Below are 13,315 nucleotides of genomic sequence, written 5' to 3'. Positions count from 1 at the left end.
TGTATTTTCATCCTTTATTACACATATAGACCTTTAAGCACCTGTTCACATGGGTTTGTCAATAATCTTTTCTCTACTGGTGTACTGGAGATATTATGTAGTACTTACAAAAGGTACTTACTTTTTACTTACAGGGTTTTGGGGGAATGAATAAAGGTCTAGCTCATCTCATTTTGTGTTGCTTTGGTAAACAGAGCGTTAGTATTGGATCAGACACAAACATTAAATGAGCATCAACGGCCAAAAAACACTTGGATCAGGATATTCTCAGCTACAACACTTCCTTGCTGATTCTGAAAGTCTAACATTTGGTTTTAGAGAAAGCAAGTGTTCAACTTTCATACCAATGACTGCATTAGCAAGTATTATTACCATTATATCATCAAGAGCAATAAGAAAACATTTGTGATATTGAGAAAGCAGAGTTTCAAACAGAGTCCCCAATAAGTTTCATACAAAATGCAGACATAGACAGTGGAAGTGGTAACCCACTGGAAACATATTTGACATTAGTTGGTTCACCCAAATTACTTATTAATTATTCTTACTTCCCTAATGCAGACAGAAACATTAAGGTAAGACACAAACTTTCATGCATCCTTTATTCCATTATAAGCATTAAAACATCCATTGTGTTGCCTTCTTGCAACAACAACCACATGAAGAACAATCTGTTTTATGGCATATTTAAGGCTTTTCTTCTGTTTTACACAATATTATTATCAAAATCTGATTCTACTAGCTTTATCTGCCTTTCATTTGCATATCATGATTCCAGTGTTAAAATAAAAGAGACTAGACTGCCCTGTGTAAGGGCTAATATGTATAGAGAAGATACTGAAGAATACCGTTACAGAGAAGTATCGTACAAACCAGCTTCAGAGACAGTGTAAATCTATCAACATTTAGACTGGAAAATCGTAAAAATGTCAGTATCAAAACAATAAATCGGGACTAAAGCAAGGTCTTCATTTCCTTTAAAAAGAGGAGCTAGAGGAAATATACTAGAGAGATGGCCGAGGGCTCATCATCCAACAACATGGCCCATTAACATTAGCTATGATCAGAAAACACTAATACCCAACTGACAAACCACTTCACAGCAGTACACTTATCACAAGTCGCTATGCAAATAACCCTCCAACACAATCCTTCTCTCAAAACATCTTAAGCGTTATACTTCAATGTGATAGTGTTTTACCAATTTTATGTTATTATTTAGCTTCATTTTTTAGTGTTTTACTTTTTTTTTTTTTCATTTGCTGGGGGTAAAGAAAAATGATTCAAATACAGTCAATACAAGTTGAAATGTCCACAATGATAAGATGTGATTTTGCATGCGGTGCTTAGTTCCACAGCATCCCATTCCCCTTCATGGTTCTTTCAAATGTCTTTGGAGTTTGAGCTGGAATAAAGAGCCAACTGTCACAGAGGGCTCAGCAGACAAAGCTGTTGGTAAAGGAGGGCTGTTGCCTCTCCTACTGCAGACAGGGACAGTATCGGGGTGGCGATGGTCAGGTTGAATTTGGTTTTAGTACCTTCCTGTCATTTCCGTATTCCCTAAACTGTCTGGCTTTCACAGTGATTGACTGATTGATTCCTCTGATGAATAGCAGCAGTTATCAGTCCTCCTGAAGACCACGAGAGCCCCGCTGTAGTCGACAGGAACGTTTGGGAGAAATGTCTACATACATAAGGCTTTATTTGAAATGACTGATAAAAGAACCCAGCGACAGCATGTTCACCTTGAATATCTCGGCATGGAGCAGAGTTTACAGTTGAGTGAGGGAACACCAGAGCGCTTGTCTTTCTGTCTGCGGGGATACCCAGCGACATGCTCTCTGGCTTCAGTTTACAGTACTGAGTCAAGAGTGTTTCTGTTTGAAACTGCTGTCAAGTCTTATCACACATTATCTCCAGTTAACAAAAGCACTGCCCTGATGCTGCTGCTCTCTCTTCTACTGAGGTAAGCATACATATTATCCAACATTTGGGATGTTCATTGCTGCATTGCTTTATGGCAAATGTACACACTTGATGCACAAAATGACCCTCAAAGTTAGATTGAAGGGTTCTAACAGTATTGATGATTCAACAATGGCTTCACCGGGTGCTCAGATGTCTAGATTTGTTTGGATTCCCTGGTAGGTTCAGCATTAAATTCTGCAAGATGACCCACTAATCACAAAGTATGTCGATTAACATCTTTGGTTCACACTGTATACTAATGGTGAACCAGTTCTAAAGATTGAGATTTTATTGAACTGAATGTGCAGAAATTACCAGCAGCTGAAAATGATTCAAGGCCTTCAGTCATTTTCTCACAGAACTGCATTTGTGTTTGCCAATAAGCAAGAAAAATTGTAAATTGCAGGATTTCCTAATGAAGTTCTGCATTATCTTCTCCTTGTAGAAGAGAACAGCTTGCATCAGGGCTACAAAGGTCACCGCTACAAAGGCCAGATTTGCAGCAGTGCACTCTGATTTAACAGCTTTTAAACATACACACCAACTGAAAACACATTTTGTTCTACCTGCAATTAAGAAAAACATGGAATGCCGATAACAAAAAGAAAAACAACATGTACATATATGAACCCAGAAAAAAAAACATTACCTGAAAATACCTGCACATTAAAAGTGCATTTGTTTGATCAACCCTGAATGGTAACTTAAAAATACAGAAAAAGTAAAAAACTTCAATTGTATCTCAAGGTGCAAAATTGATACTTCTTCACCTGGTATAAAAGAATACAAAAATCAAGCTTGACCGTTGCAAAGACTCTCTGTTGAAAGGAAAGCAGGGATCATGGGAGAAACAGAGGATGTGACAGACTGAAGCTCACAGTGACAGACGCTGACACAGAACAGGTGAGGGGGGGGGGGGAGTGAGCAGAGGAAGGGAAGGAGGGAGAGAGTGGGAGTGGGAAATGAATCCAGAGCGAGCAGCGAGTGCAAGCACTGTCCAGGCTCGAGCTGAACTGGCGAACTGGGTCCACATGTAGGAACGCCAGCCAGGTTTTGGGGACACTACATGTTAAATCTAAGCTCCGTGCCTGGCCTGGCCTTACCCTCAAGCTGCACCTCAACAAACTAAAACCACCTCCTCTTCCAGTCCACTTGACATTCTCACTCTGAAATGGCTCCAAGGACAGGCGAGAATGTTGTAGTGAGTTTCCTCCCGCCCTGCCCCGTCTGCTGAGAGAGAGGAAGTCGGGAGATGATAAGGAGGAGGCTGTGTTGAGATGAACCCTGGCCTGAGTGCTGAGCTCCCCTCAGGAAGTGGGAAGCTCGAAGGAGATGAACTGCTTGAGTCTCTCCAGGTACTGGGCGTAGAGTTCAATGTCATTGTGGCCGGCTCCCTCCACCCACAGGGGCTCCACGGCGCGAGGGCAGCGCTCGTACATGGCCAGGCCGTGGGAGAAGTCGATCACCTCGTCCTCGGTACCGTGGATCACCAGCACTGGGGATGCCACCTTGGACACCTTGTCAATACTGTGGAGGGGAAAGAAATAAATGTTAGAATGAAAGACAGACAACACTGAGCTGTGACAGGCGCTGATAAGAGGGTCAAAGGATATTGTGTTTGAAGGGTCTGTTGGATTGAAACTGTTTTGACTTGTTATGGTGGTAAAGGCACTGAAGTGGAAGTCCTTTCTTGATACAGAGTATTCTAAAAGGTCCAACTCGTGTCCAAACTCACGAGAATGTGAGGACGAAGTTAGGAAACGATTGGTAAAAACAGCAGCTCAACCAGACTTAGGTGATTACACTTCAACACATCTGTACACGTGTTATCCTCACTGTCATGTATACTTACAATAAAACCAAATCTAAAACCAAACTTTCCACATCAGATTTCTACTCTGAGACCAAAGTTTATCTTGGAAAGGGAATTATATTGTATGTTTAAAACTCTGGAGGCTGGCCTGCAGGTTGTTGGATGCTTTCTAAACAAAAACCGGATGATTGTTGGGATGTATGTTCTGAGTGTTGAACCAGCATGTCACAGTCAGAGTTAGAGCTTATCACGGTGGGGGCTGGAGATTCAACAGTACTCTCCGAGGACAAATGGATGAGTGAAAATGGCGACGGTGATGCAGGTGGAAAAGAGTGCTCCGCTGTGTTATTAACATCATCAGCCTCTCTGCTGCACTGTTAACTCGGGGGGGTTTGTGAGGTGAAACAGACTGAACACAGTGATTTTCTTGGCATGAGAGTTGGTTTAGGTTGTTTAATGCTGCAGTGTGTGTTGGTCAGCCGGTCTCGTTTATTATCGCTCGATTTCACTGCTCCACTCTGCTAACGTTAGCCTCTGAGAACGTAGCTAATTATTTACTCATTAAAATCGAAACATGGTTGGAACTGCTGCCTTCTCTGAAGATGAACTCTAGCCTGTGTGTGCACTGTGCAGGTGCTGCTCTGCCCTTACAGTTGAGTTCTGCCTTTTTCATTCTGTCAACATCCAAGTTATTAAATAACATTTAGAAAATCAATTTTTGACATTTGCGAAATGAAACCTGCCCTAAAGGGTAGATACTTTTTTTTCCTGATTTTATGGCCAAACTCTATTTCAATTCCCCCCTCATACTACAGAGCTCTGCACCTGGTTGGGTGGAGTCCAGGGCCTTAAAGACTGTAATGGGAGACATTACAGTTATCAGATATTGCCATGTTTTATTTACATTTATTGAATTATTGAAGTTGTTTTTGATTTCAACACTGTAGGGTACCAGATGTTTTTGTTAAGGGAGCAGGACACTCTAAACTTGAACTTCTTATAGTTATAGAGCCTTGTTTCAATGAATCTTCTGTTTCATTGGTTGGCTATTCGTGTGCAATTTGTTCATTTAAAGCATGTGTGAAACAATTGATTTAATCTCTTTATTCAGTGGGCTGGGTCTATGTTAGCAGTGTACCTATTAAAGCAAATATGCACACAAGTCATATCATCATCACAATATTGAACAATGTTATTGCATATCACAGATATTCCTCATATTGTGCAGTCCTACAAATAACTACATCCTGATACACACTGAGAACTGTAACTGCCAACATAACATTACTCACACTACAAGATCAGAAAAGACGGTGGCAAAGTATGAAGTTGATCATGACGGTCACACACAGAAGCTAATTTTATGTCTGTAACAACACACACACACACACACACCTCTCTCTTCTACACATAACTATGCAGGCTTGCTCTCACTCGCTCTCTGAGTAGAAGCTCACTTCATCTCCTTTTTTTTTTGCACATGAAGTGGCACACACTGAGTATAATTACATTTTTCCTCAGCAGTTCAGGGCATATTTGTACGAACCTGTCCGTTTTAAAAAGTTCACAAAGCTGTGGGAAAAACACCTGCAGAGGCGTCCATGTATAACTCTGTGCTTCTGTCCGGCTTCTAGCACGTATCAAACAGAGACAGGCTTCTTTCCTACAGACCCCCAGGGGCCATCTTTAACTAAGCATCATCAGTAAATGATTCACTGGCTTCCTCAATCCTTCTGAACCCTTCAGGGAAAAAGAATGAGCGCACAAACATGCAGTAAAATAAAAATGAGAAGAAGAAAAACTAGACTCCTTCAAGACCAAAGCACAACAGGCCTTATTTAAAATATGCAACGTTGAATCCTGTGGGTCAATGTGATTTCAAATTTTAAGACTGTTCATTATTAAAATGAAAAACTTGTTGTGGACTTGGATTTAAAAAGCCTAATTTAATGCTTTTTAAAGATTTCTTTGGGGATAGTAGATAACCAGTATCATCTCCAGCTGTGTGAAACCATCTTATTGTTCAGGCTACTCTGTCTTCTATCATTTAAAATCACCTTTTGGATGTTTTAGTCCAAAAATTCAAAATGCAGAGCAGGTGAGTGGATAGCAGTGTCCTGTTCCAGAGAAAATAACATTTGAATGTGTGTGTGAACAACACAGTCAGTTAGCTAAATGATGATCAGGCCTGTCTTGTGGCCTGGATGGAATTGTGCAAAGCTCCAGTTCCATGCCATGCATACTAATTCCTCACTAATCACCCTCACCCATAACTAGGTGTAGCAGCTCAGCCTCCGCTGTGCCCTGCTATTAAGATAGAGGTTAGTTGGAAGATTAACACTCGGCAGGCTAATGTCATTCCAGATGGAATAAAACTATTACCCTGTTCACTCCATAGCATGCGTGTAATCTCTCCCTACAGTTGTATGAATGTGAGTTTTTGCAGCTACACACATTAAAAACCGTCGCACTGGAAAACATTAGGTTTTTCGATACTGACTTAGAATATTACTAAATGAGTTCAGCATCCAATCACAATCATTTCAAATCCCTTATAGATTCTAATGATGTTAGATGTTCTCTGATTCCAGCTTCTTAAAGTCCCGTCCACTCAAAAATGTGTTTTTCTTCTTGTTCCTTCAAGCTGGATGTTTGAGCTTCATTGTGCAGAGTGATGTATGTACAGAGTTTTAACATTCATCTTGCTGGAGGTGGAAAGTTTCTCTGTGCTCACTGAAAATCCAATTTTAAAAGGGGCGGGCCTACAAACATGCTTTATGACATCACAAATAGTTTGGATCTTGGTCCGATATTCACCTAAACCAGTGTGATGTGGAAACTTGAAGTCTCTAGAGCACAAACACTGAGAACAGTGAAGGAGGAGACACCTTGTGTGAAGTAGTAGGTGAATTTGTGTATTCATAGACCTTGGAAATGTTAATGAGGGAGAGGGAGAAGATTGAATTTGAAGGGTTTTAACATGTTTATACTTTTTTTGTGGATAAAAACACATATCAGTATGAGTATGAGTCTTACTATATGTCTGGAGGGGATCTTCTGGTTTATTTACTCTTCTACCTAGTAAACTAATATCTTTGCGTTGTGGTTGTGACTCTCCTCTCTGACATACTCAAAAATCAAAACGTTAGCTTGTACAGATTTAGTGCAGGAGACTAAAATGTGCCATGTTCCAAATCCCTATTGACGCCCATATTAACTGCTCTCTGACAAATACTGTTTATTCATGGCACTTTGTGTCATCCACTTTATGTGGACAGAATAGACCTGTTTCACCAGCTCCTTCTGATTCTAACAATGAAATGATCTGGGCTCTAGGGCTTATAGTTACAGAGAAATGTGTAATCATGGTGACTGTATCTGTTAAAGCTGCATGACAGACCCTGTTGATCAACCGGTGCTAGTTTCACTCATGCTGACGATTGGTTTGCTAGGTGAGTGGGACACACAACTGACACATAATCACACACACACACAAAAAAAGGTGCCGATATCACATAGACCACATACGGCGCTGTTTAGCCACCCCGAATCACGGCAACAGCCTGCACCCATCTTCACCAACACTGGGTCACATGTGCACACTGAAGCTGTGACTGAGCCTATAAAATCTTATACAATTGAGCCACTGTGGCGCTTCAGTTAACATACATTTTTAAAACTATTAACATTACAAGTCTTTCACCAACTCACACACATCTGACCAGAAAAGTATGCTTCTGTTTTAATCAATACAGCTGTCTACATAGTGTTTCACACACGTGACCGTGGCACAAAGTGGATTTTTAGTTCCTCTGTTTTACATGTGACTACAGTCATTATGTGTTGGGTTGTGAGCACAAGCAAAACTTGGGTGACCTATAGTAAATACTGTGCCTGAATGCATTATGTGTACACACTGAGTGTGAGCACTGAAGCTGTGTCAGTGTTTCCCCTATATGCACCTAGCAGCAGCACTATATGACCACTGAATTTTATTTATTTTTTTAGGAGAGGATAGGACAGATGGAGAGGAGAGGAGAGGAGAGGAGAGGAGAGAGGAGATGAGAGGAGAGGAGAGGAGAGAAGAGGAGAGAGGAGGAGAGAGGAGATGAGAGGAGAGGAGAGGAGAGGAGAGGAGAGGAGAGAGGAGAGAGGAGGAGAGAGGAGATGAGAGGAGAGGAGAGGAGAGGAGAGAGGAGATGAGAGGAGAGGAGAGGAGAGGAGAGGAGAGAGGAGGAGAGAGGAGATGAGAGGAGAGGAGAGGAGAGGAGAGAGGAGATGAGAGGAGAGGAGAGGAGAGGAGAGGAGAGGAGAGAGGAGAGAGGAGATGAGAGGAGAGGAGAGAGGAGGAGAGAGGAGAGGAGAGGAGAGGAGAGGAGAGGAGAGGAGAGGAGAGAGGAGAGGAGAGGAGAGGAGAGGAGAGGAGAGAGGAGGAGAGAGGAGATGAGAGGAGAGGAGAGGAGAGGAGAGGAGAGGAGAGAGGAGAGGAGAGGAGAGGAGAGGAGAGGAGAGAGGAGGAGAGGAGAGGAGAGAGGAGATGAGAGGAGAGGAGAGGAGAGGAGAGAGGAGGAGAGAGGAGATGAGAGGAGAGGAGAGGAGAGGAGAGGAGAGAGGAGAGGAGAGGAGATGAGAGGAGAGGAGAGGAGAGGAGAGAGGAGATGAGAGGAGAGGAGAGGAGAGAGGAGGAGAGGAGAGGAGAGGAGAGAGGAGATGAGAGGAGAGGAGAGGAGAGGAGAGGAGGAGAGGAGAGAGGAGGAGAGAGGAGATGAGAGGAGAGGAGAGGAGAGAGGAGGAGAGGAGAGGAGAGGAGAGAGGAGGAGAGAGGAGATTATATTATATTAAAACTGTTTGTCTTTGTTGTTATTTTACATTTGAACAGGGTTCTCAGTGCTGCTTGTCTTGGAATTCCACACATCCTGATTTGCAGCTTTTTAAGTAAATGGTAAGTAGTAAATGAACTGCATTTATACAGTGTTTTTCTACCTTAAAGGACAAAGTGCTTTACAATTTCCCCTCTCATTCGTTCATCCATTCACACACATACACATACACAGTGGTGGAGCTGCCGTGCTCCCACTGTTTAGCTAGTTGTGTCTCGCTCAAGGACACTTCAACATGTGGACCTATGGAGAGACCTGTGATTAGTGGATGAGCCACAGCTAACTGTCATTAACACTCAACAACAACCCAACTACAGCTGACATGATTCATCAAGAGAAAGACCCGACACGAGACAAAGCCCCTCTCTTTATTCCAGGCATCACAGACATCATCTTTAGTTGACACCAGTATGTGGAGAATACTGATGAATTAGGTGCAACTGACTAAATATGCCGGTATTACAGTAATACAGCTGACATGTTCAAACTGCACTCTTGTACATGGTTATTCTGATACAAATATGATCCAATCTTCAGCCCTAGTTCTTATCTCTTAATAAAAAACAGATTTTTTATTACTCCAGCTGAAGCCAGCCAAAATTCACACACTTTAAATCATATTCAGTACCGTGTCCAAACTTTTGACTGGTCCTGTCCAATAAAACAAGTAAAGACTTGTATCCAAGTTCAACTCAATCTTCAGTTGAATCCACTTGGAATCACAGAGTATTGGATCATACAACTCCAACTAAATATGAGAATCTGAATCTTTATTGATCAAGTATGTTTAATGCATAGGAGGAATTTGACTCCGGTTTAAGTGGCTCTCAATGTACTTACACAAAATAATAACACAACAGAAACATAACGGGAGTATTGAAGACCGTACTAATAAACAAAAAAAATAAGAAATACTAGAGAGTGCATCATGGTGCTGTCTTGGTTTGACATAGATTGAACTGTCCTGTACGTAGAGGCAAGCTGACCTCACACAAGCCTGTCAGTGTCATGGCTGATCATCTGGAGCAACAACTGAAATGGCAATGAAATCAGCACATAAATATTAATAAAATGATGACTCTCAGCTCTCCTCTCACCACTCTGTCAAAAGGTAGACTGCCTCACCCCGCTAACACACACACACACACCTATAGATCCTAAACACAGATATAGACAACGATGAACAAGCAGGTCTAAAACGTGGAACACTTCCCTGATATCTACGTTTAATATTCCTAACCATTCTACACTGCAGACCACAAGTCTGTGGAGACACAGCAGACTCATTAAATTTTAACATCCTCTGACTGTTCATAATTTGGTCACACAAGCTGTGATCCCTTGTGTGACCAAATTATGAACCAACTGAGGTGGCATAATACAGTGATAACAACCTGGTATCATAATAACCTCTCCTCAGCTGTGGAGAAGTCGAAATATGACACAACTGTTGGATTAAAAAGAAAAACATGGTACATGAGGTGTTTTGTGCTTGTGTGGTTTAAACACAGTCAGCGCTTGTGAGGCTTGTGAGAGTGATCAGTGTTTGGTAGAGAAACACAAAGTGCACAAGCACTCCCCAACTAATCACCTGATTATCAGTTTGACAGATACATGGTCAAGATGAAAAATAACACTGCTGCTACAGTATTTCCATATTCAATTACAGTTGAGGAGCTTTTTGTTCATTGATCCATTAAGAAATAGTGTCATTTGTTATTAGGGTGAATGTTTTTCAAACAACTTTAGGAGATGTCGTCTAAAATTCCAGGTCTGATGATTATATAGAGACTGATTATTGACAAGGCCTCCCACCCCCCTGAAAAACATCCTGTCAGTCATCATTATTAAAGATCAGAAGGATGATCAGTGATGAATCTATAGAGCTCATATTGAAACAGACTTTACAAAGTGTTTCATTGACAGGGAAGTAATGGCTTTCATAAAATTCATACATTTAATTACAGCATTTATGTGTTGACACTGTTTGGATGCTTTCAACAAACAAAATGAGAAAAGTAGATTATTGTCATTTTCATCCAGACAAGTGACTTTAGTGCCTGGACAAGTGAAAGTTAATGTCCTGAAATGGATCCAGACAGAATAATATTCTGCTCCCAAACTCACTGATGTGACAAGATGTCATTCCCATGTGTGTAGGTTTGGGTCTGGACGGTAGGGACATGATGTCCCTAACAGTATCCACATGTTGCTGGATTGTCTCTACCAATATTTGACTGATCGCAAACAATCTGGCTGCTTTAACTCCACGTAATGTTTTCTGCAAATAAGTGCGCTGTTATGATAGAGAGTGACAGAGCAGGATATGAGAGATACTTGACCTGATGATTGTACAACACTCAACTTCAAGTAGCACGCTTTGTTGACTAGCAGCAGCAGCCGGGGGGGGGTGTGTAACTTCACTGGACAAAAACTAAGATGGTTTGAAATTGAATTTCAGGTGTCAGGTGTTGTTAGCTCAGACTTGCTGTCTAATTAAACAACTTCATTTCTGTTCCAAAAGCAAATGAAGACATCTGGTCTTTTTTAAAGAAGAACTAAAGTGTCAGTAACAGTTCAGCTTAATTAATAACAATGATCCAAACATTCATCTTTGAAATAAGTGGGAGAAATATTTACTATTTAATACCATCTCTCCATTTTTCTGTGAGTGTATCAAGAACATATGTGTCATTAAGACATGAACATTATTTAGCTCAATTCTCCACAGCTTGTCCTGCACAACTATTTGTGACTGTCAGCATCATCTTGAGCAGCAGCAGAGACACAGAGGTGAGCTGCAGCCTTTCAGGTGAGCTCTGATGTCATAGTGAAAGATCCAAGTTCAGGAGTTGAATGAAAAATAATACTAAGAGAAGTTTTTGAGATGATTTAAAGGTAAAGGCATCAGTGTGGCTCTGTCATGAAGCTGTTGAATTGTCTCGCCCACGTCTACAAACTGAAAGGACAGAATCTCAGGTGAGGTTTGAATGACAACAATGTTTTTCCACAGTGTCTTTAGCCGTATTATGCTGAGAGTCTCTACCACGTTATGGTCACGCTAGCTTCTCTTGTCTTCTGCTCTCTGCACACACACGGAGCAGAGGGGAGAGACAGACAGCGGTGGACACAGTGAACCAGGTGAAGATAACATGTTACTCCAGTTGATGACGTGTGGTGTATTTTCATTAAATGTCATTGGTGTGCTTAAAGACAATATTAAGCTACGCAGATTGATTTTATAAGTTTATAAGCAATAAGGGCTAGTGTGATACAATTTGTATTGGTGTAGTTATAACCTCGTGAACCATATTTAATCACACTGTACGTATAGAGGCACGATAGAAGAATCATAATCATATACTGGAGAAATTTGAGTGTGTTTGTATTACATGTCACTTTGCTTGGGTCTGCATTAAAGTCTTCACCTTTTAAAAAAAAATACCCTCTGGAAGAGATCAAGAAATAAGGGTGTAAAATGACTAGAATAACTTATAAAAAAATAAAAGGCCAGAAGACAACTTGGCAATAATGGTGTAAAATGATTCCCAATACTTATATATAAGAATTGGATATAATCAGGAAGAATTATGTATGCCAGGACATATCCACAAACAGCTCAAAACATGGTCTGAAGAGTTTTGACCAACAACGAGTGACGAGATAAAAGTAACATAATAATTGGTCAAAAATTAGGGAGGGTGGATGATAAGGTGTGACCTAAGCCGACCCAAGGACATAAAAACAATGCCCCAAAGAAAAACCTTTGGAGCGATTTGGTTCTTTGTAAAAAGTGCTATTTTGCTCTCCTTTTATTCGCCGGCAATAAAAGAACACTTTGCTGTTTGGACCTCTGACTCCCTTTTTATTATTAAGAGAGAGTTTTTGCTCTGATACATTTTTCTGCAACAATTCGACACAACAGACGATGCTCGTTGCTGTATGTGCAATAAAAGCTTCCCGAGTAAAAAACAAATTAAAGTAACTGATCCATCCCATGCTTTGTCTGCAGTCTCCTGGTATGTTTTACACAACCACAGCACGCTGGTCAGGCTAACAGCTGGAACTGTAATGAACAAGCTAAAACCAAAGCTGTCTGTATGTAGTCAGACTGATTTAGTTTGTCATGTATAGGCAGTGTTTCCCCCCATAATTGTACAGGCCAACAATAACCCCCCACCAGGCCAAAATATATTGCAACCCTAGTCACATATATCAAAACTAGTCAAATTCTTGTAAAATCTCCTACTGGCTGATACGGCAGCCCCTCCTCCCTCTACCAGCCGTACCTGCAGCAGTGAATCAGACCATGGTATAAATGAAACATGAGATAAATGATAGATAAAGAGAAATGCTCCACAGCCAAAACTTAACTGCATTCATTAATGAATGTATTAATTCGTACGTCGTACAGTCTCCTGTCTGTATGAGAATAGCTCCACTGTGTTAACGTCATGTCTCCAGCGGTGGAGAACAGCCTCTCTGAGCTGCATGCATCCCATCAACTTCAGCTACACTCAAAATGAAACTCTCCAGATATTCTGCGTGGGAGGCGTTTAAGGAGCATTGGCAAATTGCAGCGTCTAACCGGTGGCCTGCATGTGAGGTGTTTAGGGAACATGTGTAAATTATAGCGTCTACTGATAGTCTGTAT

The 13,315-nt window shown here is 41.2% G+C and overlaps 1 protein-coding gene across 1 annotated transcript in view; it reads right to left on the bottom strand.

Moving 5' to 3' along the window:
• Positions 1-570: 570 nt before the first annotated feature.
• Positions 571-13,315, bottom strand: part of abhd17c (abhydrolase domain containing 17C, depalmitoylase) — a 35,742-nt gene continuing 22,997 nt past the window's right edge. The window contains exon 3 of the mRNA XM_042415964.1: positions 571-3,495. Within this exon, the coding sequence (XP_042271898.1) occupies positions 3,276-3,495 (220 nt within the window). The 3' untranslated portion in view covers positions 571-3,275. The remainder of the gene's footprint in view (positions 3,496-13,315) is intronic.

This window comes from Thunnus maccoyii, chromosome 1 (genome assembly GCF_910596095.1).
Source record: "Thunnus maccoyii chromosome 1, fThuMac1.1, whole genome shotgun sequence".
NCBI classification, from domain to species: domain Eukaryota; kingdom Metazoa; phylum Chordata; class Actinopteri; order Scombriformes; family Scombridae; genus Thunnus; species Thunnus maccoyii.
Note: the sequence above shows the minus strand (reverse complement) of the source record. Positions and strands in the feature narration are given on the sequence as shown.